Genomic DNA, 22,120 nt, shown 5'->3' with positions numbered 1-22,120 from the left:
TGATGGTGGTAGTGTCAGTGTTTTGTAGTGGTATTGGTGGTAGTGTCAGTGTTGAGTGATGTTAGTGTCAGAGATGAGTGGTGGGAGTGGTGGTGGTGTCAGTGTTGTGTAGTGCTAGTGGTGGTGGTGTCAGTGTTGTGTAGTGCTAGTGGTGGTAGTGTCAGTGTTGTGTAGTGGTATTGGTGGTAGTGTCAGTGTTGAGTGATGGTAGAGCCAGCGATGAGTGGTGGCAGTGGTGTTAGTGTTAGTGTTGTGTAGTGGTTGTGGTGGTAATGTTGAGTGATGGTCATGGTGGTAGTGATGGTAGTGTCAGTGTTGAGTGATGGTATTGTCAGCGATGAGTGGTGGTAGTGGTGGTAGTGTCAGTGTTTAGTGGAGGTAGTAGTGGTAGTGTCAGTGTGGTGTAGTTGTAGTGTCAGTGTTGTGTACAGGTAGTGGTGGTAGTGTCAGTGTTGGGTAGAGGTAGTGGTGGGAATGTCAGTGTTGACTGATGGTAGTGGAGGTAGTGTCAGTGTTGAGTGGAGGTAGTGGTTGTAGTGTCAGTGTTGAGTGGAGGTAGTGGGTGTAGTGTCAGTGTTGTGTAGAGGTAGTGATGGTAGTGTCAGTGTTGTGTAGTGGTAGTGGCGGTAGTGTCAGTGTTGAGTGATGGTACTGTCAGCGATAAGTGGTGGTAGTGTCAGTGTTGAGTGGTGGTAGTGTCAGTGTTGAGTGGTGGTAGTGTCAGTGTTGAGTGGAGGTAGTGGTGGTAGTGTCAGTGTTGTGTAGTTGTAGTGTCAGTGTTGTGTACAGGTAGTGGTGGTAGTGCCAGTGTTGGGTAGAGGTAGTGGTGGTAGTGTCAGTGTTGACTGATGGTAGTGGAGGTAGTGTCAGTGTTGAGTGGAGGTAGTGGTTGTAGTGTCAGTGTTGTGTAGAGGTAGTGGTGGTAGTGTCAGTGTTGAGTGATGGTAGTGAAGTAGTGTCAGTACTGTGCAGTGGTAGTGGTGGTAGTGTGAGTGTTGTGTAGGCTTAGTGGTGGTAGTGTCAGTGTTGTGCTGTGGTAGTGGTGGTGCTGTCAGTGTTGAGTAATGGGAGTGGTGGTAGTGTCAGTGTTGAGTGATGGTAGTGGTGGTAGTGTCAGTGTTGAGTGATGGTAGTGGAGTAGTGTCAGTGTTGAGTGATGGTAGTGGAGTAGTGTCAGTGTTGAGTGATGGTAGTGGAGTAGTGTCAGTATTGTGCAGTGGTAGTGGTGGTAGTGTGAGTGTTGTGTAGGATTAATGGTGGTAGTGTCAGTGTTGTGTTGTGGTAGTGGTGGTGGTGTCAGTGTTGAGTAGTTGTGATGGTGGTAGTGCCAGTGTTGTGTTGTGCTAGTGGTGGTAGTGTCAGTGTTGTGTAGTGGTAGTGGTGGTAGTGTCAGTGTTGAGTGATGGTACTGTCAGCGATAAGTGGTGGTAGTGTCAGTGTTGAGTGATGGTAGTGGAGGTAGTGTCAGTGTTGAGTGGAGGTAGTGGTGGTAGTGCCAGTGTTGTGTAGTGCTAGTGGTTGTAGTGTCAGTGTTGCGTAGATGTAGTGGTTGTAGTGTTAGTGTTGAGTGATGGTAGTGGTGGTGGTGTCAGTGTTGAGTGGAGGTAGTGGTTGTGGTGTTTGCGTTGTGTAGAGGTAGTGGTGCTGTTTTCAGTGTTGTGTAGTGGTAGTGGTGGTAGTGTCAGTGTTGAGTGATGGTAGTAGAGTAGTGTCAGTATTGTGCAGTGGTAGTGGTAGTAGTGTGAGTGTTGTGTAGGCTTAGTGGTGGTAGTGTCAGTTTTGTGTTGTGGTAGTGTTGGTGGTGTCAGTGTTGAGTAGTGGTGATGGTGGTAGTGTCAGTGTTGTGTAGTTATAGTGGTGGTAGTGTCAGTGTTTTGTAGTGATAGTGGTAGTAGTGTCAATGTTGAGTTACGATAGTGGTGATATTGTCAGTGTTATGTAGTGTTAGTGGTGGTAGTGTCAGTATTGTGTACTGGTAGTGGTGGTAGTGTAGTGGTAGTGGTGGTAGTGTCAGTGTTGTGTAGTGGCAGTGGTAAGCGTCACCGAGCTGTCAACATATATTAGCCGTGATGATACAGACTTCAAACAGCCTGGAAGAAACTTTGGCCTGTGTGCATTCCTGAATGAGATCTCTAAGGATATGAGTCCTCTGTTGTAGATATCATATCCATGGGCAAAAGCATGGGTCTTTCTAGTCGACATTGACGACATCAAGGAACTGGTAGAGGATCACAAGGAGGAACTCCAGAATGAGCATCATAAAGTGCTCACTGAGGAGCAGTCATCGAAGGAAGAAGAAGAATGGGAGGAGATTAAAAGTGATGTGATGAAAGACTTCATAGAAAAAATAGAGTGAGTTCCAGGATTTCTTTGAGAAAACCCACCTCAACAAATCTGTTACGAACAGTGTTGAACGTGATGAATGATAACGTCATCTCTAATTTCCCTAACGTTTTGATGCAAAGGAAAAGACAAGTTACATTAGGTCGGTTTATGGTGAAGTTTGGTCCACCAGCTAAGCGAGAGAAAACACCTGAAGGAGAACGTCCCTCCATCACGGAGGTGGACTCTCCCTCAAAACAGTAACCTCCTCCTCGAATCATGCAAGGTTAGTTTTATTAGTTGTTTATGGCACGTGTTTTCCCTGTTATTTAAGCATTTTTCTATATTAAACGGCATTGTTTTGTATAATTAAGGATTTTTCAAAGTTTGATAATTTTTTTCTGAGCTTAAAACATTAAAAAAAAACTGTTTGCAGCCAACAGACTCATGCAATGTTAGTTTTCTCTCTTTATGGTTTTATCAGTGTTATTCAAGGTCTTTACATTTAGTTTGCTATTACACTGTGCATTCTATAGTATAATTAACTACTTTTTAAGCTAAAAATCTTAAAATAAAAAAAAATATTGACATACAGTTCATAGGGGTCTGGAACAGATTAATATTTACATACAATCCATTGGGAAAATTAGGTACTGGTCACGACCAAATCCGGTCGCGACCAGAGTTTTGAAATGAATTATGGTTGTGACAAGTGCTCCATTGTATCGGTGTTGAGTGGATGTAGTGGTGGTGTCAGTGTTGAGTGAATGTAGTGGTGGTGTCAGTGTTGAGTGGATGTAGTGGTGGTGTCAGTGTTGAGTGGATGTAGTGGTGGTGTCAGTGTTGAGTGGATGTAGTGGTGGTGTCAGTGTTGAGTGGACGTAGTGTTGGTGTCAGTGTTGAGTGGATGTAGTTGTGGTGTCAGTGTTGAGTGGATGTAGTGGTGGTATCAGTTTTGAGTGGATGTAGTGGTGGTGTCAGTGTTGAGTGGATGTAGTGGTGGTGTCAGTGTTGAGTGGATGTAGTGATGATGTCAGTGTTGAGTGGATGTAGTGGTGGTGTCAGTGTTGAGTGATTGTAGTGGTGGTGTCAGTGTTGAGTGGATGTAGTGGTGGTGTCAGTGTTGAGTGGATGTAGTGGTGGTGTCAGTGTTGAGTGGATGTAGTGGTGGTGTCAGTGTTGAGTGGATGTAGTGGTGGTGTCAGTGTTGAGTGGATGTAGTGGTGGTGTCAGTGTTGAGTGGATGTAGTGGTGGTGTCAGTGTTGAGTGGATGTAGTGGTGGTGTCAGTGTTGAGTGGATGTAGTGGTGGTGTCAGTGTTGAGTGGATGTAGTGGTGGTGTCAGTGTTGAGTGGATGTAGTGGTGGTGTCAGTGTTGAGTGGATGTAGTGGTGGTGTCAGTGTTGAGTGGATGTAGTGGTGGTGTCAGTGTTGAGTGGATGTAGTGGTGGTGTCAGTGTTGAGTGGATGTAGTGGTGGTGTCAGTGTTGAGTGGATGTAGTGGTGGTGTCAGTGTTGAGTGATTGTAGTGGTGGTGTCAGTGTTGAGTGGATGTAGTGGTGGTGTCAGTGTTGAGTGGATGTAGTGGTGGTGTCAGTGTTGAGTGGGTGTAGTGGTGGTGTCAGTGTTGTGTGGTGGTAGTGTTAGCGTTAATTAATCATCATCAGTAGCTGGGAGAGTCCTGTGCGGTGAAGTCCTTCAAGTGGGTTAAAGTGGTACCAGGTTACCAAGGTTTCTTGGCCAGTGTCACCTGCTGGTGAGGTTGGTGTGATGAGGCCACACTTGCTGTACCACCAACCACCTCCATGTTGAAACTGTGCACAGTTCACTGTCCAATGTAAGTTCAAACATTTCTCTTTATTATTATTATTATTATTATTATTATTATTATTATTATTATTATTATTATTATTATTATTATTATTAGGTAATAATAAAATGAAAATAAAAAAAATAATAAAAATACAAATAATATTAGCAATAATAATATTATTAACAATGTTTTTATTAACTCATCATCCTTTCCCAAGCAAGGCAGGGTGACCCGGGAAAGATGAAACACTTTGATCATTATTCACATCATCACTGTCTTTCCAAAGACGTGCCTATATTACGGTTAAAAACGGTAACATTAGCACCCTTCCTTCAGAGTGCAGGCACTGTAAATCCCATCTCCAGGACTCAAGTCCAGCCTGCTGGTTTCCCCGAAATCCTTCATAAATGTTACCTTGCTCATACTCCAACAGCACGTCAAGTCCTAAAAATCATTTATCTCCACTCACTCCTATCTACCACGTTATTATACAGTTCCTAATGAATACATAGTTCCACGAGTCTGGGCCTAGGGCTGAGTGCATTGGCATGCTGTCAATGGCTTTCTCAAAGTCTAGTGGGGTTAGAGTGTGAGGGAAAAGTTCAATAGATAGGAGTAGCGAGGGAGTATATAGTAACAATAGTTTCATTGCCGGCTACTTGTTAAGGTAGGGTAAGTCCAGCTCCCACTATTCCCGCCTTTTTTTCCCTCCCCGAAAGTGATAGTTTGATTGCCGGCTGCTTGTTAAGGTCAGTTTAGCTCCCGCTATCCCTTCCCCTCCCTCTTCCCCCCCTCCCCGAAAGGTGACGTGTGGGGCTCCGGTCAAGCAGTAAATCACTCGACTCACAGCTCCAAACACTACTGTAAGTACACGCCTGATCATATTTTAGTGGACTTATTGGTTGAAAGCTTCACTTTTGACCAATAATTAACTTAGTGAGTGATCATGTCGGAGGATCTCACCTTCAAGGACCATAACATTGTATCAATCGCATCTGCTAGAAAAATGACAGGATGGATAATGAGAACCTTCAAAGCTAGGGAGGCCAAGCCCATGATGACACTCTTCAGGTCACTTGTTCTATCTAGGCTGGAATATTGCTGCACACTAACAGCACCTCTCAAGGGAGGTGAAATTGCTGACCTAGAAAATGTACAGAGAACCTTCACGGCGCGCATAACGGAGATAAAACACCTCAATTACTGGGAGCGCTTGAGGTTCCTAAACCTCTATTCCCTGGAAAGCAGGCGGGAGAGATACATGATTATATACACCTGGAATATCCTAGAGGGACTAGTACCGAACTTGCACACGAAAATCACTCACTACGAAAGCAAAAGACTTGGCAGACGATGCAACATCCACCCAATGAAAAGCAGGGGTGTCACTAGCACGTTAAGAGACCATACAATAAGTGTCAGGGGCCCAAGACTGTTAAACTGCCTCCCAGCATACATAAGGGGGATTACCAACAGACCCTTGGCAGTCTTCAAGCTGGTACTGGACAAGCACCTAATGTCGGTTCCTGACCAGCCGGGCTGTGGCTCGTACGTTGGTTTGCGTGCAGCCAGCAGCAACAGTCTGGTTGATCAGGCTCTAATCCACCAGGAGGTCTGGTCACAGACCGGGCCGCGGGGGCGTTGACCCCCGGAACTCTCTCCAGGTAAACTCCAGGTAAACTCCAGTCCTTTCAGTCTTGATAGGTTAAATGTTTTAATAATCACCACATCTTTTAGGTATTGTACTTATCATGGAGAGTGATTTCTTAAGCAGTGGGTAATCTGTCTCTCTTTACAGCTTGAAATGACAGAGAGGGTCACCTGCCAATCAACGAGTAGAATTGAAGGAGACGGACTAACGTTCTGAGACGTCCCATTTTTGATCCACTTGCCTGTTTGTGTATGCAAGTAGCAGGATATAACCCCTGATCATTGCAGTGGAAAAAACCTGCTTTCCTCTCATCTGGACTGAGTATTCACGGCTATACTCTGTGAAATATGAGCCGGTGGGTTGTAACCAACACCTGCGACCTCCCCCCCCACATCAGCAACGGCTACAATTTCAGCAACACGCAGTGTCACTAACACCAGACACCCCATTATCACTATATTAGCATTGAGTTCAAATGTCCTTTTTTCATTTCACTTTTCATTTTTCTTTCAATTAGGATACCCATTCATGTTTTATTGTTTTACATTTTCCGTTTCTAAATAATAAAGTGTTTATCCTTGTCTGTTATTATTTCTTTTTCTATTCATTAATTTTCCTGAGGAGGAGCCAGCCTTGGTAATACTGACTGAAGTTGTTACAGGGCTGAGTAAGCCTTCACAAGTGGCGACCTTGCCAGGATCAACTCTTCTGAATCAAGATTCAATTCCATCTCGAATCTACCATTGGAACTTCAACGCTGCATACCACAGACGGTTACCACCAGCCATGAGTAATCATTCTCTATGGTAGGACTACGGTACAGGTATTTGAAAGATTTGGTGATTGTTATAGTCTCAATTTATTGTAAGTCAAGTCTGGCAGGATATAATATTTAATTCTGCCACCTTTTTGTTTGAGCTTGAAACACTTTGGAGGATTAGACTCTAGGGACCCGAGATTTTTCAGTGACAATTTGTTTCATCAAGGGAACTGTCGTAGGACACTCTTGATTTATTGGCGAGAAGATTGGATGGTCAAGGGTCCCCATTCTACTTACTGTTTGCTCAGAGCCGGCATAGAACCCAACGTTTTCATTAATACATATTGTTAATTGAAGCAGGGATCGAGCCCTCTGGTTTATTCACAGTTTGAGCAGAGCAGGAATTGAACCCTCCGTTTTCTTTGATACCCGTTTCATTTTCCCCTGGTAGTTTAAGTTATTCTTGCAAATATGGAGGAATACCAGTTTTGGATGAATGCTGGAAGTAAGTTAGGAATAACAGGGAAAAATTTAGAATCTTTCATTAGTGCTAAGATCCAGGAAAGAATTGAAAAGGAGAGAGAGACAATCGAAAGAGAGGAGGAAAAGGAGAGATTGAGAATCGAAAGAGAAGAGGAAAAGGAGAGATTGAGAATCGAAAGAGAAGACAAAAAAGAGGGTGATAGACTTCTTCGTGAGGAAAGAGCTAGAGAACGTGAGGAAAGAGCTAGAGAACGTGAGGAACAAGCTAAAATACGTGAGTTAATCGAGAGAAAATCGGATCGCGAGCTCGAAAAACCTCGCCTTGAATTAGAGAATAAAAAGTTAACTTTCTCTCAACAGCAATTAGAGGAAGGAGTAATGGAACAACGTGCAGCTAGTACACATATTCCAACACCTAATTTACCTCCCTTCACAGAGGGGGAAGACATAACTTCATACATTATCAGGTTTGAAAATTCTGCTACACTCTGTGAATGGCCTGCTGACACCTGGGTTACAAAGTTAGGAATGTTATTTTCTGGTACAGCCTTGAATATCTATGCAACTTTGTCGCAGGATATCATATGTAATTATAACCTACTGAAGAAGGCAATCCTTAAAGCATATCAAAAAACCACTAATTCTTACAGGAAAGATTTCAGGTATGCCACCTTACAGCCTGGCCAGAACTTTCAGCAGTTACAGGTAACAGTCTTTCGTTTGTTCGACTTTTGGATAGAGAGTTCAGGAATTGATCACAGTTATGAATCTCTTAGAGACTTCATGGTTGCTGACCAGTTTCTGACAGCTCTTCCTCACCAGATACGAACATTCATCAGAGAACGTAACCTGATTAAAGCTGAGGAAGTTGCTGATGCTGCTGACCTGTATGCTGAGGCTCACAATTCCTATAAAGACCTAAAGGGATCGAACCCTAAGGGCAAGGGTTCATCAGACCTTAAGAAATCAAAGCTTCTAGTGGAAAGTAAAATGACTTCTTTTATTCCTGTTTGTCATTTGTGTGGTGTTAAGGGACATAAACGTCCAGATTGTCCTTCTAAGAAGGTACAAAAAGTTGGAAGATGTTTTAAAGACTGTAATGACCAAGCACCCTTCTGTTCAGGAACAGTTAATGGACTTAATGTATCTACCATTTTACGAGACACTGGATGCACATGTATAGTCATTTCTGATAAGCTGTTCCCTAACCTATACTTTCAGACTACTTGGGCCGTACGGACACTTTTCCTACCGTCCGTTGTTACATTAGGTCTAAATGGTTCACAGGTTGGTCTGAAGCCGTACTAGCTCCCATCACTTCTTGCTCCGTACTAATAGGTAATGTAAAAGGTGCCATTCTTCCTTCTGAGGATGACCTTTCATAACCAAAGATGGACATAGATGTTTCAGATCCTCTTCCTGTAGAGTCAGAGAAGCCCCTCGAAAGTTCAGATGAGACAATGTCTCGTGAGATTCATGTGGGATTAAAAACCAGTGATGCTACTCTCGAAAGCGAGGTAGTAGGATCACCGGTTCCCTTATTAGATGAAAGTGAAGATATCACCTCTGGTATTATAAATGTCTTGACTAGGGCTCAGACCAAAGCCCAAGCTTCTCCTACTGTCCATCCTTTGATTTTCCCTGACTTTAAGCATTTAGATATATCGAAGGACTCCCTTGTCAATTTACAACGTAATTGCCCTTCTCTTCAGAATTGCCATAATGCAGCTAGACAAAATCAAGTTATCCAAAGGAAAAACTATTCATATAAATTTGAATATATAAAAGGTATATTATATAAGTCAGTATTCAAATTAAATTCAGATGAGATAGACTATTCCATCTTAGTTGTTCCAAGTCAATGCAGAGAGACTGTTCTTAAAATGGCTCATGACTTACCAGTGGCCGGACATTTCTCGCATCGTAAAACCTTAAATAAAATTAGGGAAACCTATTTTTGGCCAAAAATGTCCTCAGATATCACTACCTATTGCAGATCGTGTAAAGTTTGCCAACTGTCATCCTCCCGTGGTACCAGGCGAGTACCTATGGTCAAAATGCCAATCTTTACGGTACCGTTTGAAAGAGTAGCTATTGACATCGTTGGTCCTTTATCACCACTTTCATCTGGGGGACATAGATATATATTAACATTAGTTGATTATGCTTCGAGTTTCCCTGAAGCTGTACCCTTAAAGACCATAACTACTACAGAGGTGGCTGAAGCCCTTTTGTCCATCTTCTCCAGAGTGGGCATTCCTAGAGAAATTTTGTCTCACCGTGGGACACAATTCACATCGGACTTAATGCAACATCTCTACCAACTTTTGGGAGTAAAGCCTCTCTTCACCACACCCTATCATCCCAGCTGTAATGGGAGGATTAAGCGCCAGCATTCGATTCTAAAGTCCATTTTAAGGAAACTTTGCTCCCTTAAACCTAAGGAGTGGCATCGTTACCTACCCTGTGCTTTGTTTGCCATGAGGGAAGTTCCCAGTGACTCTTTGGGGTTTTCACCTTTTGAACTTCTCTATGGTAGACAGGCCAGAGGTCCACTGTCCATCCTTCATGACTTATGGACTAATGAGGAGGTAAATGCTGAGGTTCAGTCTTCTTACCAGTTTCTCCCTGACCTTAGATCCAAACTTGAGGAAACCTCTGACACAGTTTCGAAAAACTTAAGTTTGTCAATGGACCAGTACAAAACGTATTTTGATTCCAAAAGTCAGAGGAGAAGTTTTAAAGTAGGGAATGAAGTTCTTGTACTTTTACCTATCAAGTCAAATAAATTATTAGTAGCATGGAAAGGTCCATATAAAGTATTGAAAATTTGTGGGAAAGTTGATTACCTCATAGAAGTCAAGGGGAAACCTAAGCTTTATCATATCAACATCCTTAAGAAATATTACCGAGGAAATTCGGTCAACTGTTTGAATGACTTTGAATTAGTTTTTCCACACGAACTTGATAAGACAACTGAAGAGAGTAAGGTGTGCGTAATTGACACCTCTAACATAGACTATGACGGAGAACTACATGACTTGGTGACTCTCGACCACTCAGGCGCAACAAACATTAATATTAATGAATCTTTGGATGACCATAAGAGACATGAACTACTTCAATGTGCGAGTAACTTTTCAGACGTCTTTACTGATATTCCAGGTGTTACCTCCACGGTAGTCAATAAGATTGACTTAGTGACGGACAGTCCTATCAAACGAAAATTATACCCAGTTCCAGTTCACCTTGGGGATGCATTTGACCGAGAGGTAGACAAATTGTTAAAACTAAAGATCATTGAACCTTCAGTATCTTCATATTGTTCACCAGTAGTCATGGTTAAGAAGGCGGATAATTCATATAGACTTGCTATTGACTTTAGAGGCCTTAATGCTATCACTCGGTGGGATGCTGAGCTTATGCCCTTAATAGATAGCGATCTACACAAATTTTATGACTCTTCCTTCTTTTCAGAGATTGATATTGCGCAGGCATATCATCAAGTAATGTTAGATCCTTCTTCTAAGCAGTACACCGCTTTTCCTACGCACCAAGGACTGATGCAGTATAGAACTATGCCCTTCGGTTTGGTAACTGCCTGTGCTACCTACGTGAGACTGACGAGAAAGGTCTTGGGTAATATGCCAAATGTTTCAGTTTATTTTGATAACATTTACGTAATGACATCTACGTGGGGTGAACATATCCAAACATTAACGTCAGTTTTGCGTAGGTTATGCTCACATGGCCTCACTGCCAAGCCGAAGAAATGCTTCATTGGGTATAACAAGATTAGATGTCTTGGACTGATACTTTCTAATAACTCTCTGCAGCCTCTCCCCAGTAAGATCAAAGCTTTATTAGAATTTACATTCCCCAAAACCAAGAAGCTCATGCATAGCTTTCTTGGTTCTGTAAATTTTTATGCACGGTTTATCTCGAACCTTACTGATATTACAGGCATCTTATCCGACTTCCTTAAAAAGTCTGTGAAGGAACCTCTTGAACTTTCCGACGTAGCTCGGGAAAAGTTTAATTAGATTACAAGTATCTTTTCGAAAGACCCTATACTTAAGATTCCAGATATTAATAAAACATTTTGTTTAAGAACTGATGCCTCCAATACTGGCTTAGGTGCGGTGCTACTACAATACCATGATGGTACTCCCTTTCCTGTATGCTTCCTAAACTGGAAACTCCTTCCTGCAGAAACGAGATGCTCCACCAAAGAAAAGGAATGTTTGGCCCTTATGTGGGGTATCTCCAAACTTAAATTTTATTTGCTGGGAAAAGAATTCATTTTAGAAATGCACCACAAACCTTTGATATACCTAGAAACTTTAAAGGGAACCAACAGTCGCCTCTTGAGGTGGACATTGCCACTCCAGGCTTTTAAGTTCCATATTGTGTATATCAATGGTTCATCCAATTATTTCTCTGACTGGTTAAGTCATGACAGTCAGTAGAAGATTTGTTACCTTACGCGACTTCCGCATGTTAGAACTTTTTCCTCGCCTATTCTTCTTATACTCCTTTACTATAAGTCTTGGTATGGGGGAGTGTGAGGGAAAAGTTCAATAGATAGAAGTAGGAAGGGAGTATATAGAAACAATAGTTTCTTTGCCGGCTACTTGTTAAGGTAGGGTAAGTCCAGCTCCCACTATTCCCTCCTTTTTCCCCCTCCCCGAAAGTGATAGTTTGATTGCCGGCTGCTTGTTAAGGTAGGGACAGTCTAGCTCCCGCTATCTCTTCCCCTCCCTCTTCCCCCCCCCCCCGAAAGGTGACGTGTGGGGCTCCGGTCAAACAGTAAATCACTCGACTCACAGCTAAAACACTACTGTAAGTACACGCCTGATCATATTTTAGTGGACTTATTGGTTGAAAGCTTCACTTTTGACCAATAATTAACTTAGTCCTTTCAGTCTTGATAGGTTAAATGTTTTAATAATCACCACATCTTTTAGTCATTGTACTTATCATGGAGAGTGATTTCTTAAGCAGTGTGTAATCTGTCTCTCTTTACAGCTTGAAATGACAGAGAGGGTCACCTGCCAATCAACGAGTAGAATTGAAGGAGACGGACTAACGTTCTGAGACGTCCAATTTTTAATCCACTTACTTGTTTGTGTATGCAAGTAGCAGGATATAACCCCTCATCATTGCAGTGGAAAAAACCTGCTTTCCTGTCATCTGGACTGAGTATTCACGGCTATACTCTGTGAAGAACGAGCCGGTGGGTTGTAACCAACACCTGCGACCCCCCCCCCCCCACATCAGCAACGGCTACGATTTCAGCAACACGCAGTGTCACTAACACCAGACACCCCATTATCACTATAATAGCGTTGAGTTCAAATGTCCTTTTTTCATTTCATTTTTCATTTTTCTTTCAATTAGGATACCCATTCATGTTTCATTGTTTTACATTTTCAGTTTCTAAATAATAAAGTGTTTATCCTTGTCTGTTATTATTTCTTTTTCTATTCATTAATTTTCCTGAGGAGGAGCCAGCCTTGGTAATACTGACTGAAGTTGTTATAGGGCTGAGTAAGCCTTCACAAGAGTAATGTCAGAAATTTGGCATACAGTGACGGAGGATTGAGGCTCATTCATGAAAAAAATCATTCAAGAAAAAATTCATGAAATGATAGACAATCACTGATTGTCGATCATTAGATTGATTAGTGGCTTCCTAAACAGAGAGTCATATTGATATTTCTGTATCTCACTCATTTCTTTGTTGTTGTTTTTTTTTTGTATAATTCCCTTCATGTCTGACCAAAGGCCAGATATCAGATGTGGTTTTTGCTTTTTTTATTTTTTTTTTTTGTATAAGAAAAGAAATATTTCGAATTTCCTTCAATTTCATTAATAGCTTTCAGCTCCTCTTGTCTCTCCTGGATCTTGTATAAATCCTTTAACTTTAGCTCGATACTTTCCACTTCCCTGGTCAGTGCTTCCTTACATATATCAAACAATCTAGCATTCTTGAGGAGCTCAGTAATTCTTCATCGTTTTCTGTGAAGGGAGTGTCTTTCTCCAGGTTACTTCTTCTCTTCGTTCTTATGGGAATATGCCATGAACATACTTCAGCTGTCAAGAAGTTGATCTTTTCATGTCACTAGTTTGTGTCCATGTTATTTAAGATATCTTTCCAACATTTTTTCATTTAAATGCTTCTTACCAGGTCCTCATTATTTGTGAAAATATGGTCAAATGTGTTTTCCAGTCTTGTTGGCTCCACTATCTGCTGACTTAGGGTGTATTTATTGCAGAGATTTAGCACCTCATGTGTGTGTGAATTTTCATCTGTGCTGCATCCAAGTATTGTTTCTGCTATAATAACATTTGCTACATTCTTCCATTTTGTATGCCTGAGGTTGAAATCACCAAACAATAAGATGTTTGGGGATGAGGCTAGAGGGTTTTCCAGACAGTAATAAATTTCCAGTAGCTGTTCCTTGAACTGTTGGGAGATTGCATCTAGCGGCTTATATACAGCCACAATGACTAAGTTTTAGTTCTCGATCTTTATTGCTATAATTTCAACATCTCTGTGCAGATGAGCGACTCTGTGACATACAGGCCAACCCCCCTCCCCCTTGTTTCCTGTTTTTTCTGTCACATCTAAGAAAGTTGTATCCATTTATCCATATTTTATTGTCAAAGAGATCTTCTGCGTGGGTCTCAATGAAAGCTGCAAACATCACATTTGACTCGAGAAGTTCAGTGATGAAGGGAGTTTTGTTGTTGGTCGATGGCTTAAGGCCCTGTATATTAGTAAATATAAACAAGGTCGTATTCTGTGTTTGTTTGGGGATTTTGTTGTAGGTATCAATGGTTGTGATGCTGGAGGGCCGTGGGAGGGGGCAACACTGGCTGTGCCTCCAGTCCAACAAGGGTCCAAGGTGGAAATAAATGGTATAAAATACCGACACAATGGAAATATAAACACATATGCAGTATAATGTGATCCTTTGTTGACAACGTTTCGTACACACAGTGGGCTTCATCAAGTAACAAACAGATCTACCTGGGTGGAAGGTACATGAGTATTTATAGGATGAAGTCAGGTTGAGAATGCCGAGTCAGGTAGGGGATGCTGCATGTGACAATCTACCGAGTAGAGTTACAGCTTGGAAGGGAGATTGGATAAGTATATGAGTAGACCTTCGGTAGTGTTCCTCCATTCTTATGTTCTCATGTGGGATAGCGATGAAGAAGTTTCTTGGCAAGGGGATCAGCTTTGCTATAGAAGCCATTGTTCTGGTTGAAATTGTTGGATATAAAGATAAGTGAGGATTCCAGGATTCTTCGGTATTGAGTGTTGTCTTCTCTGGCGATAAGTCGTGCGTTTCTGTAGTTGATTAAATGGTTGTGTGAATTTCGGTGTTGAACACTGACATTTCTTGAATCGTCAGATATGCCTGCATACTGGTGTTCTGAAATACGTGTTTGGAGGTCTCTTGATGTTTCGCCCACGTATAATTTGATGCAGTCATTACAAGGGAATATGTGTGCCCCTGCAGAGGATGGAAGCTTGTCCTGTCTATTACTGGTAATGTCCTTGATGGTCGTGGTTGTGGAGGCAGATACTTGTAATGAGGTATTGGAAAAGATGTTGGAAACGTGTTTGGCAATGGAGTTGGTGGGGAAGACTATGTATCTCTTCTCTGCAGTGTCTTCTCTGGGTGTGTTGAAGATGTTTCCCACGCTCACTCAGAATCTGCAGCAATGAGTTCCTTGAAGAAGAATGCACTATAATTGAACAAGTATTTTCCAAACTCCACTATCCTCGTCACTTCATCAGAGACTGCAGACGACTGGCATTAACCATCTTCAACACACCCAGAGAAGACTCATGTACCTTCTGTGTGGGCGAAACGTTGTCAATAAAGGATGACATTATACTGCATGTGTGCTTATATTTCCAAGGCTCCAAGATGGTGGACTGATTTTGTTATTTCCTTCCCTTTTCTTTCTTCCTTTCCTTCAACTATAAAATCACTTGGATATGCGTTGTCGTAACAACTATGGATTGTCTTATGGGGTCTGTACCTCCTGGTCCCTTTTAGTTGGTTTTGTAGCACTGTTTTGGACGACTGAAGAGTGGCACATTTCCGGGAGAAAGAATTTGCAGAAAGTAGAACGACACATTCCTTTAGACAGTAGGTCACAATATTTTTTGGGATGCTCAAAATTGCATGTCTCATATTTGTTTTTCCTGATGTTCCATGCTTACTGACGCCCCAAACATAAAATTTGCACAATTTCGCTGTTGGTTGGGTAGAATTTGTGGTAGATGTGTTCTCAATTTGGGCAGCTTCTGGGACTGCACTAGAATCCTCAGTAACCAAGCCAGAGCCACCCCCTCCTGCTTCTGGGAGACCAGTACTTTCCCCAGAAGACTCATCCTCCTCCATTATATCTGTAATGTGGGGTATGGTCCTGTGCAATGATGATCGTATATTTAAGGTTTTAGTGGTGACTGTGGTACAGGCCCTAGCTGAGTCTGGACTAGCACTAAGGCTGTGGGCTGAAACTGAGTCAGTACTAGGGCTGGGGCTGAGTCTGGATCAGCACCAGTGCTGTGGGCCGAGTCTGGATCAGCACCAGTGTTGGGGGCCGAGTCTGGATTAGCACAAGGGCTGAGGGCTGAGTCTGGGTTAGCCTATGGGTGGGGGTTGAGCTAAACTGACGTTTTCGTTTCCTGTATTTTTTTCAGTGGGTGACTATTTAATTCTGAGTCAACTGTTGTGGTATGGGCATTTTACATTTTTAGGTTCACTTCTCCTATCCTTTCCTCCCATGTTCTATATAACATGGATAGACTATCCAAGAGCTTCTCATCACTTTCTTGCTTATTTTTATTATTTATTACCCTCCTTAGTACCTTTCTGATACCTGCCCAAAATTCTATATCTTTCTTGCACAACCAGACGCACCTTGCTAGTTCGATGTCATTTTTTGAGGCAGTGTTTATTCTTGCACAAGAGACATGATGCTTGGAAAAGCACAGGTTGCATGTGATCCTGGATTTCCTTCCAAGAATTTTTTACATGTCCCACAGCTATGTTGTACTGACATCCTGCCCATATCCTACTTCACTCTGCATGCCATGAAAAAACTGGTTTCCACTTCATCTTTCTGCTCTGCACTGGTAACAGTAATAGGTATGTAAAATGTATCTATAGAAACCGAGGCTTGCATCTTGTGGGTGACAGGTGGAATAGCGTGGGGTAGAGAGTGACTATATTATGGCTGTGGGTAGTGAGTGATAGGTGCGAATCGTGTGTGGTCGGAAGAGGTCACGTGACATCCCGTTTTCCTTTTCTGGATGGAACATGTATCATATTTGCATTTAATTTTGTTTTGTTCACTGTATAACTCTTTCCTGATTCACTCCTCACTGATCATTCATATATAAATTTTAATTTACTATCTTACTGCCTTCCTCACACTGATCTATGTTTAGTTTTAGAATCAAACCAAAAGATCACATTCTCAAGCATCTCCATGGTTGCCCAAGCTCTCTCTGATGGTCTGGCCATCTCATAATACTAAATTTACCCAAGCCATATAGTAGAACCAGAAGGTTTCACACACATCTCCCACTGCTGGACCTGCTACCTCTATAATCACACCACCAAGGACTGACCCATCGAAGATAAGAAGTTTTGTTCAAAATGTGGGAATGATGGACACGAATTCAGATCCTGCACCATCACTATGGCTCCAACATGTCTTAACTGCAAGGGTAATCATTATACCCTTGCAGCTAAGTGCCCACTAAAGAAGATCTGAAGAACACCTCCAGTTCACCGATTTACGCTGCAATAGCCAACACCACCAAGATTCTACACTCCACTCTACAGACACCATCGCCCAGCAACACCCTCAACATAACAAGGGGCTTTCTATATAGTAGTATGTCATTGATATCAGCTATGGTCTGTATAAATTGCACATGTACTTGGAGTAAATAAAGATATTATTATTATTATTATGGTATTTATTCACACATGGCACTCTGGCTCCATAACTCATCTCAGAGTATGGCACTATGACACACTGTATCCTTAGTTTGGTAGAGTGGTTGTTATTACATCCTAGGTGAGATTCCAGCACTGGAGAGATGTTTTATATTTTTAGCACACACACACACACACACACACACACACACACACACACACACACACACACACACACACACACACACACAAACACACACACACACACCAAAAAATACAAACACAACACAAAAACACACACACACACCACACACACACACACACCACACACACACACACACACACCACACACACACCACACACACACCACACACACACACCACACACACACACCACACACACACACCACACAAACACCACACACACACCACACACCACACACACACACACACCACACACACACCACACACACACATCACACACACACCACACACACACCACACACACACACACACACCACACACACCACACACACACACCACACACACACACACACCACACACACCACACACACACACACCACACACACCACACACACCACACACACACACCACACACACCACACACACCACACACACCACACACACACACCACACACACCACACACACACACACACCACACACACACACACACACCACACACACCACACACACACAACACACACACCACACACACCACACACACCACACACCACACACACCACACACCACACACACACACACCACACACACAGATCACACACACATCACACACACATCACACACACATCACACACACACCACACACACACACTCACACGCACACTCACACACACACACACACACACACACACACACACACACACACACACACACACACCACACACACCACACACACACACCACACACACACACCACACACACACACCACACACACACACCACACACACACACCACACACACACACCACACACACACCACACACCACATGCACACCACACACACACCACACACACACACCACACACACACCACACACACACCACACACACACCACACACACACCACACACACACCACACACACACACACACCACACACACACCACACACACACACCACACACACACACACCACACACACACACACCACACACACACACACACACACACACACACACCACACCACACACACACACACCACACACACACTCACCACACACACACCACACACACACACTCACCACACACACCCCACACACACACACCACACACACACCACACACACACACACACCACACACACACACCACACACACACACCACACACACACACCACACTCACCACACACACCACACACCACACACACACACACGACACACCACACACACCACACACACGACACACCACACACACGACACACACACGACACACACACACACACGAAACACACACACACACGAAACACACACACACACACAACACACACACACGACACACACACACACACGACACACACACACGACACACACACACGACACACACACACACACGACACACACACACGACACACACACACACACACACACGACACACACACACACACACACACACACACACACACACACACGACACACACACACACACACGACACACACACACACACGACACACACACACACACGACACACACACACACGACACACACACACGACACACACACACGACACACACACACACGACACACACGACACACACACGACACACACGACACACACACGACACACACACACACGACACACACACACGACACACACACACGACACACACACACGACACACACACACGACACACACACACGACACACACCACACACACACCCCACACACACCCCACACACACCACACACCACACACCACACACACACACCACACACACACACCACCCACACACCACCCATACACACCACCCACACACACCACCCACACACGCAACACCCACACACACACACACACCACACACACACCACACACCACACACACACCACACACACACACACACACACACCACACACCACACACACACACCACACACACACACACCACACACACACACCACACACACATACCACACACACACACACACACCACACACATACACACCACACACACACACACCACACACACACACCACAAACAGACACCACACACACACGCACCACACACATCACACACACAACACATACCACACACACACCACACACACACCACAAACACACCACACACACACACCACACACACACCACACACACACACACACACACACACACACCACACACACCACACACACCACACACACACACCACACACACCACACACACCACACACACCACACACACACCACACACACACACCACACACACACAGACACACACACGCAGACACACAGACACTCAGACACACACACACACAGACACTCAGACACACACACACAAAGACACACACACACACATACACAAACCACACACACACATACACACACCACACACACACACCACACACACACACACCACACACACACAGACACACACACATACACAGACACACAGACACACGCACAGACACACAGACACATACACACACACACACACACACACACACACACACACACACACACACACACACACAGATGGCATCTGTTATCATACCTGTAAGCTTGAGCTCTCACAGAAACCAAGCTTACAGGTATGATAACAGATGCCATCTTTCCAACGGGATACCAAATCCTGAGGAAAGACAGAGGGAACAGGGGGGGTGGAGGCGTGGCGTTGCTGATCAAAAATCGCTGGAATTTTGATGAGCTGGAGAGAGGAGACAGCGGAGAAGAAAATGATTACATAGCGGGAACTCTTCACTCTGGAGGTCCCAAGGTGGTAATAGCAGTGATGTATAACCTACCACAGAACAGCAGGAGGCCAAGGCAAGAGTACGACGAGAGCAATAGAGCGATGGTTGACACACTGGCTAGAGTGGCCAGAAGAGCTCATGCATGCAGGGCAAAGCTCCTGATCATGGGTGACTTTAACCACAAGGAGATCGATTGGGAGAACTTGGACGCACATGGGGGCCAAGATACATGGAGGGCTAAGATGATGGAGGTGGTACTGGAAAACTTCATGTGCCAACACGTAAGGGACACTACAAGAGAGAGAGGAGAGGATGAACCAGCAAGGCTGGACTTAGTATTCACCTTGAGTAGTGCAGATATCGAGGACATCACATATGAAAGACCCCTTGGGGCCAGTGACCATGTGGTTTTAAGCTTCGAATACACAGTAGAGCTACAAGTGGAGGGAGAAGCAGGAAGACCAGGACGAATGAAGCGAAACTACAAGAAAGGGGACTACACAGGAATGAGGAACTACCTGAACGAGGTTCAGTGGGACAGAGAACTGGCAGGCAAGCCAGTTAATGAGATGATGGAATATGTAGCAACAAAATGCAAGGAGGCTGAGGAGAGGTTTGTACCCAAGGGTAACAGGAGTAATGAAAAAGCCAGGATGAGCCCATGGTTTACCCAAAGGTGCAGGGAGGCAAAAACCAAGTGTGCTAGGGAATGGAAGAAATATAGAAGGCAAAGGACCCAGGAGAATAAGGAGAACAGTCGTAGAGCCAGAAACGAATATGCACAGATAAGAAGGGAGGCCCAAAGACAATATGAAAATGACATAGCAGCGAAAGCCAAATCTGACCCGAAACTGTTGTACAGCCACTTCAGGAGGAAAACAACAGTCAAGGACCAGGTAATCAGGCTAAGGAAGGAAGGAGGAGAGACAACAAGAAATGACCGTGAAGTATGTGAAGAACTCAACAAGAGATTCAAAGAAGTGTTCACAGAGGAGACAGAAGGGACTCCAGAAAGACGGAGAGGTGGGGCACACCACCAAGTGCTGGACACAGTGCACACAACCGAGGAAGAAGTGAAGAGGCTTCTGAGTGAGCTAGATACCTCAAAGGCAATGGGGCCAGATAACATCTCCCCATGGGTATTGAGAGAGGGAGCAGAGGCGCTATGTGTACCCCTAACAACAATATTCAATACATCTATCGAAACAGGGAGATTGCCTGAGGCATGGAAGACAGCAAATGTAGTCCCAATCTTTAAAAAAGGAGACAGACACGAAGCATTAAACTACAGACCAGTGTCACTGACATGTATAGTATGCAAAATCATGGAGAAGATTATCAGGAGAAGAGTGGTGGAACACCTAGAAAGGAACGATCTCATCAACAGCAGCCAACATGGTTTCAGGGACAAGAAATCCTGTGTCACAAACCTACTGGAGTTCTATGACATGGTGACAGCAGTAAGACAAGAGAGAGAGGGGTGGGTGGATTGCATTTTCTTGGACTGCAAGAAGGCGTTTGACACAGTTCCACACAAGAGATTGGTGCAAAAACTGGAGGACCAAGCAGGGATAACAGGGAAGGCACTACAATGGATCAGGGAATACTTGTCAGGAAGACAGCAGCGAGTCATGGTATGTGGCGAGGTGTCAGAGTGGGCACCTGTGACCAGCGGGGTCCCACAGGGGTCAGTCCTAGGACCAGTGCTGTTTCTGGTCTTTGTGAACGACATGACGGAAGGAATAGACTCTGAGGTGTCCCTGTTTGCAGATGACGTGAAGTTGATGAGAAGAATTCACTCGATCGAAGACCAGGCAGAACTACAAAGGGATCTGGACAGGCTGCAGACCTGGTCCAGCAATTGGCTCCTGGAGTTCAATCCCACCAAGTGCAAAGTCATGAAGATCGGGGAAGGGCAAAGAAGGCCGCAGACGGAGTACAGTCTAGGGGGTCAGAGACTACAAACCTCACTCAAGGAAAAAGATCTTGGGGTGAGTATAACACCAGGCACATCTCCTGAAGCGCACATCAACCAAATAACTGCTGCAGCATATGGGCGCCTAGCAAACCTCAGAACAGCATTCCGACATCTTAATAAGGAATCGTTCAGGACCCTGTACACCGTGTACGTTAGGCCCATATTGGAGTATGCGGCACCAGTTTGGAACCCACACCTA

At 44.0% G+C, this 22,120-nt stretch overlaps 1 protein-coding gene across 1 annotated transcript in view; it reads right to left on the bottom strand.

Moving 5' to 3' along the window:
- Window positions 1–853: 853 nt before the first annotated feature.
- LOC128684048 (angiopoietin-4) overlaps window positions 854–22,120 on the bottom strand; it is a 148,209-nt gene continuing 126,942 nt past the window's right edge. Inside the window, exon 8 of the mRNA XM_070095055.1 lies at window positions 854–4,150. Coding sequence (XP_069951156.1) covers window positions 3,972–4,150 — 179 coding nt within the window. The 3' untranslated portion in view covers window positions 854–3,971. The remainder of the gene's footprint in view (window positions 4,151–22,120) is intronic.

This window comes from Cherax quadricarinatus, chromosome 48 (genome assembly GCF_038502225.1).
Source record: "Cherax quadricarinatus isolate ZL_2023a chromosome 48, ASM3850222v1, whole genome shotgun sequence".
In the NCBI taxonomy this organism is placed as follows: Eukaryota; Metazoa; Arthropoda; class Malacostraca; order Decapoda; family Parastacidae; genus Cherax; species Cherax quadricarinatus.
This window is presented reverse-complemented; position numbering and strand designations above follow the sequence as displayed.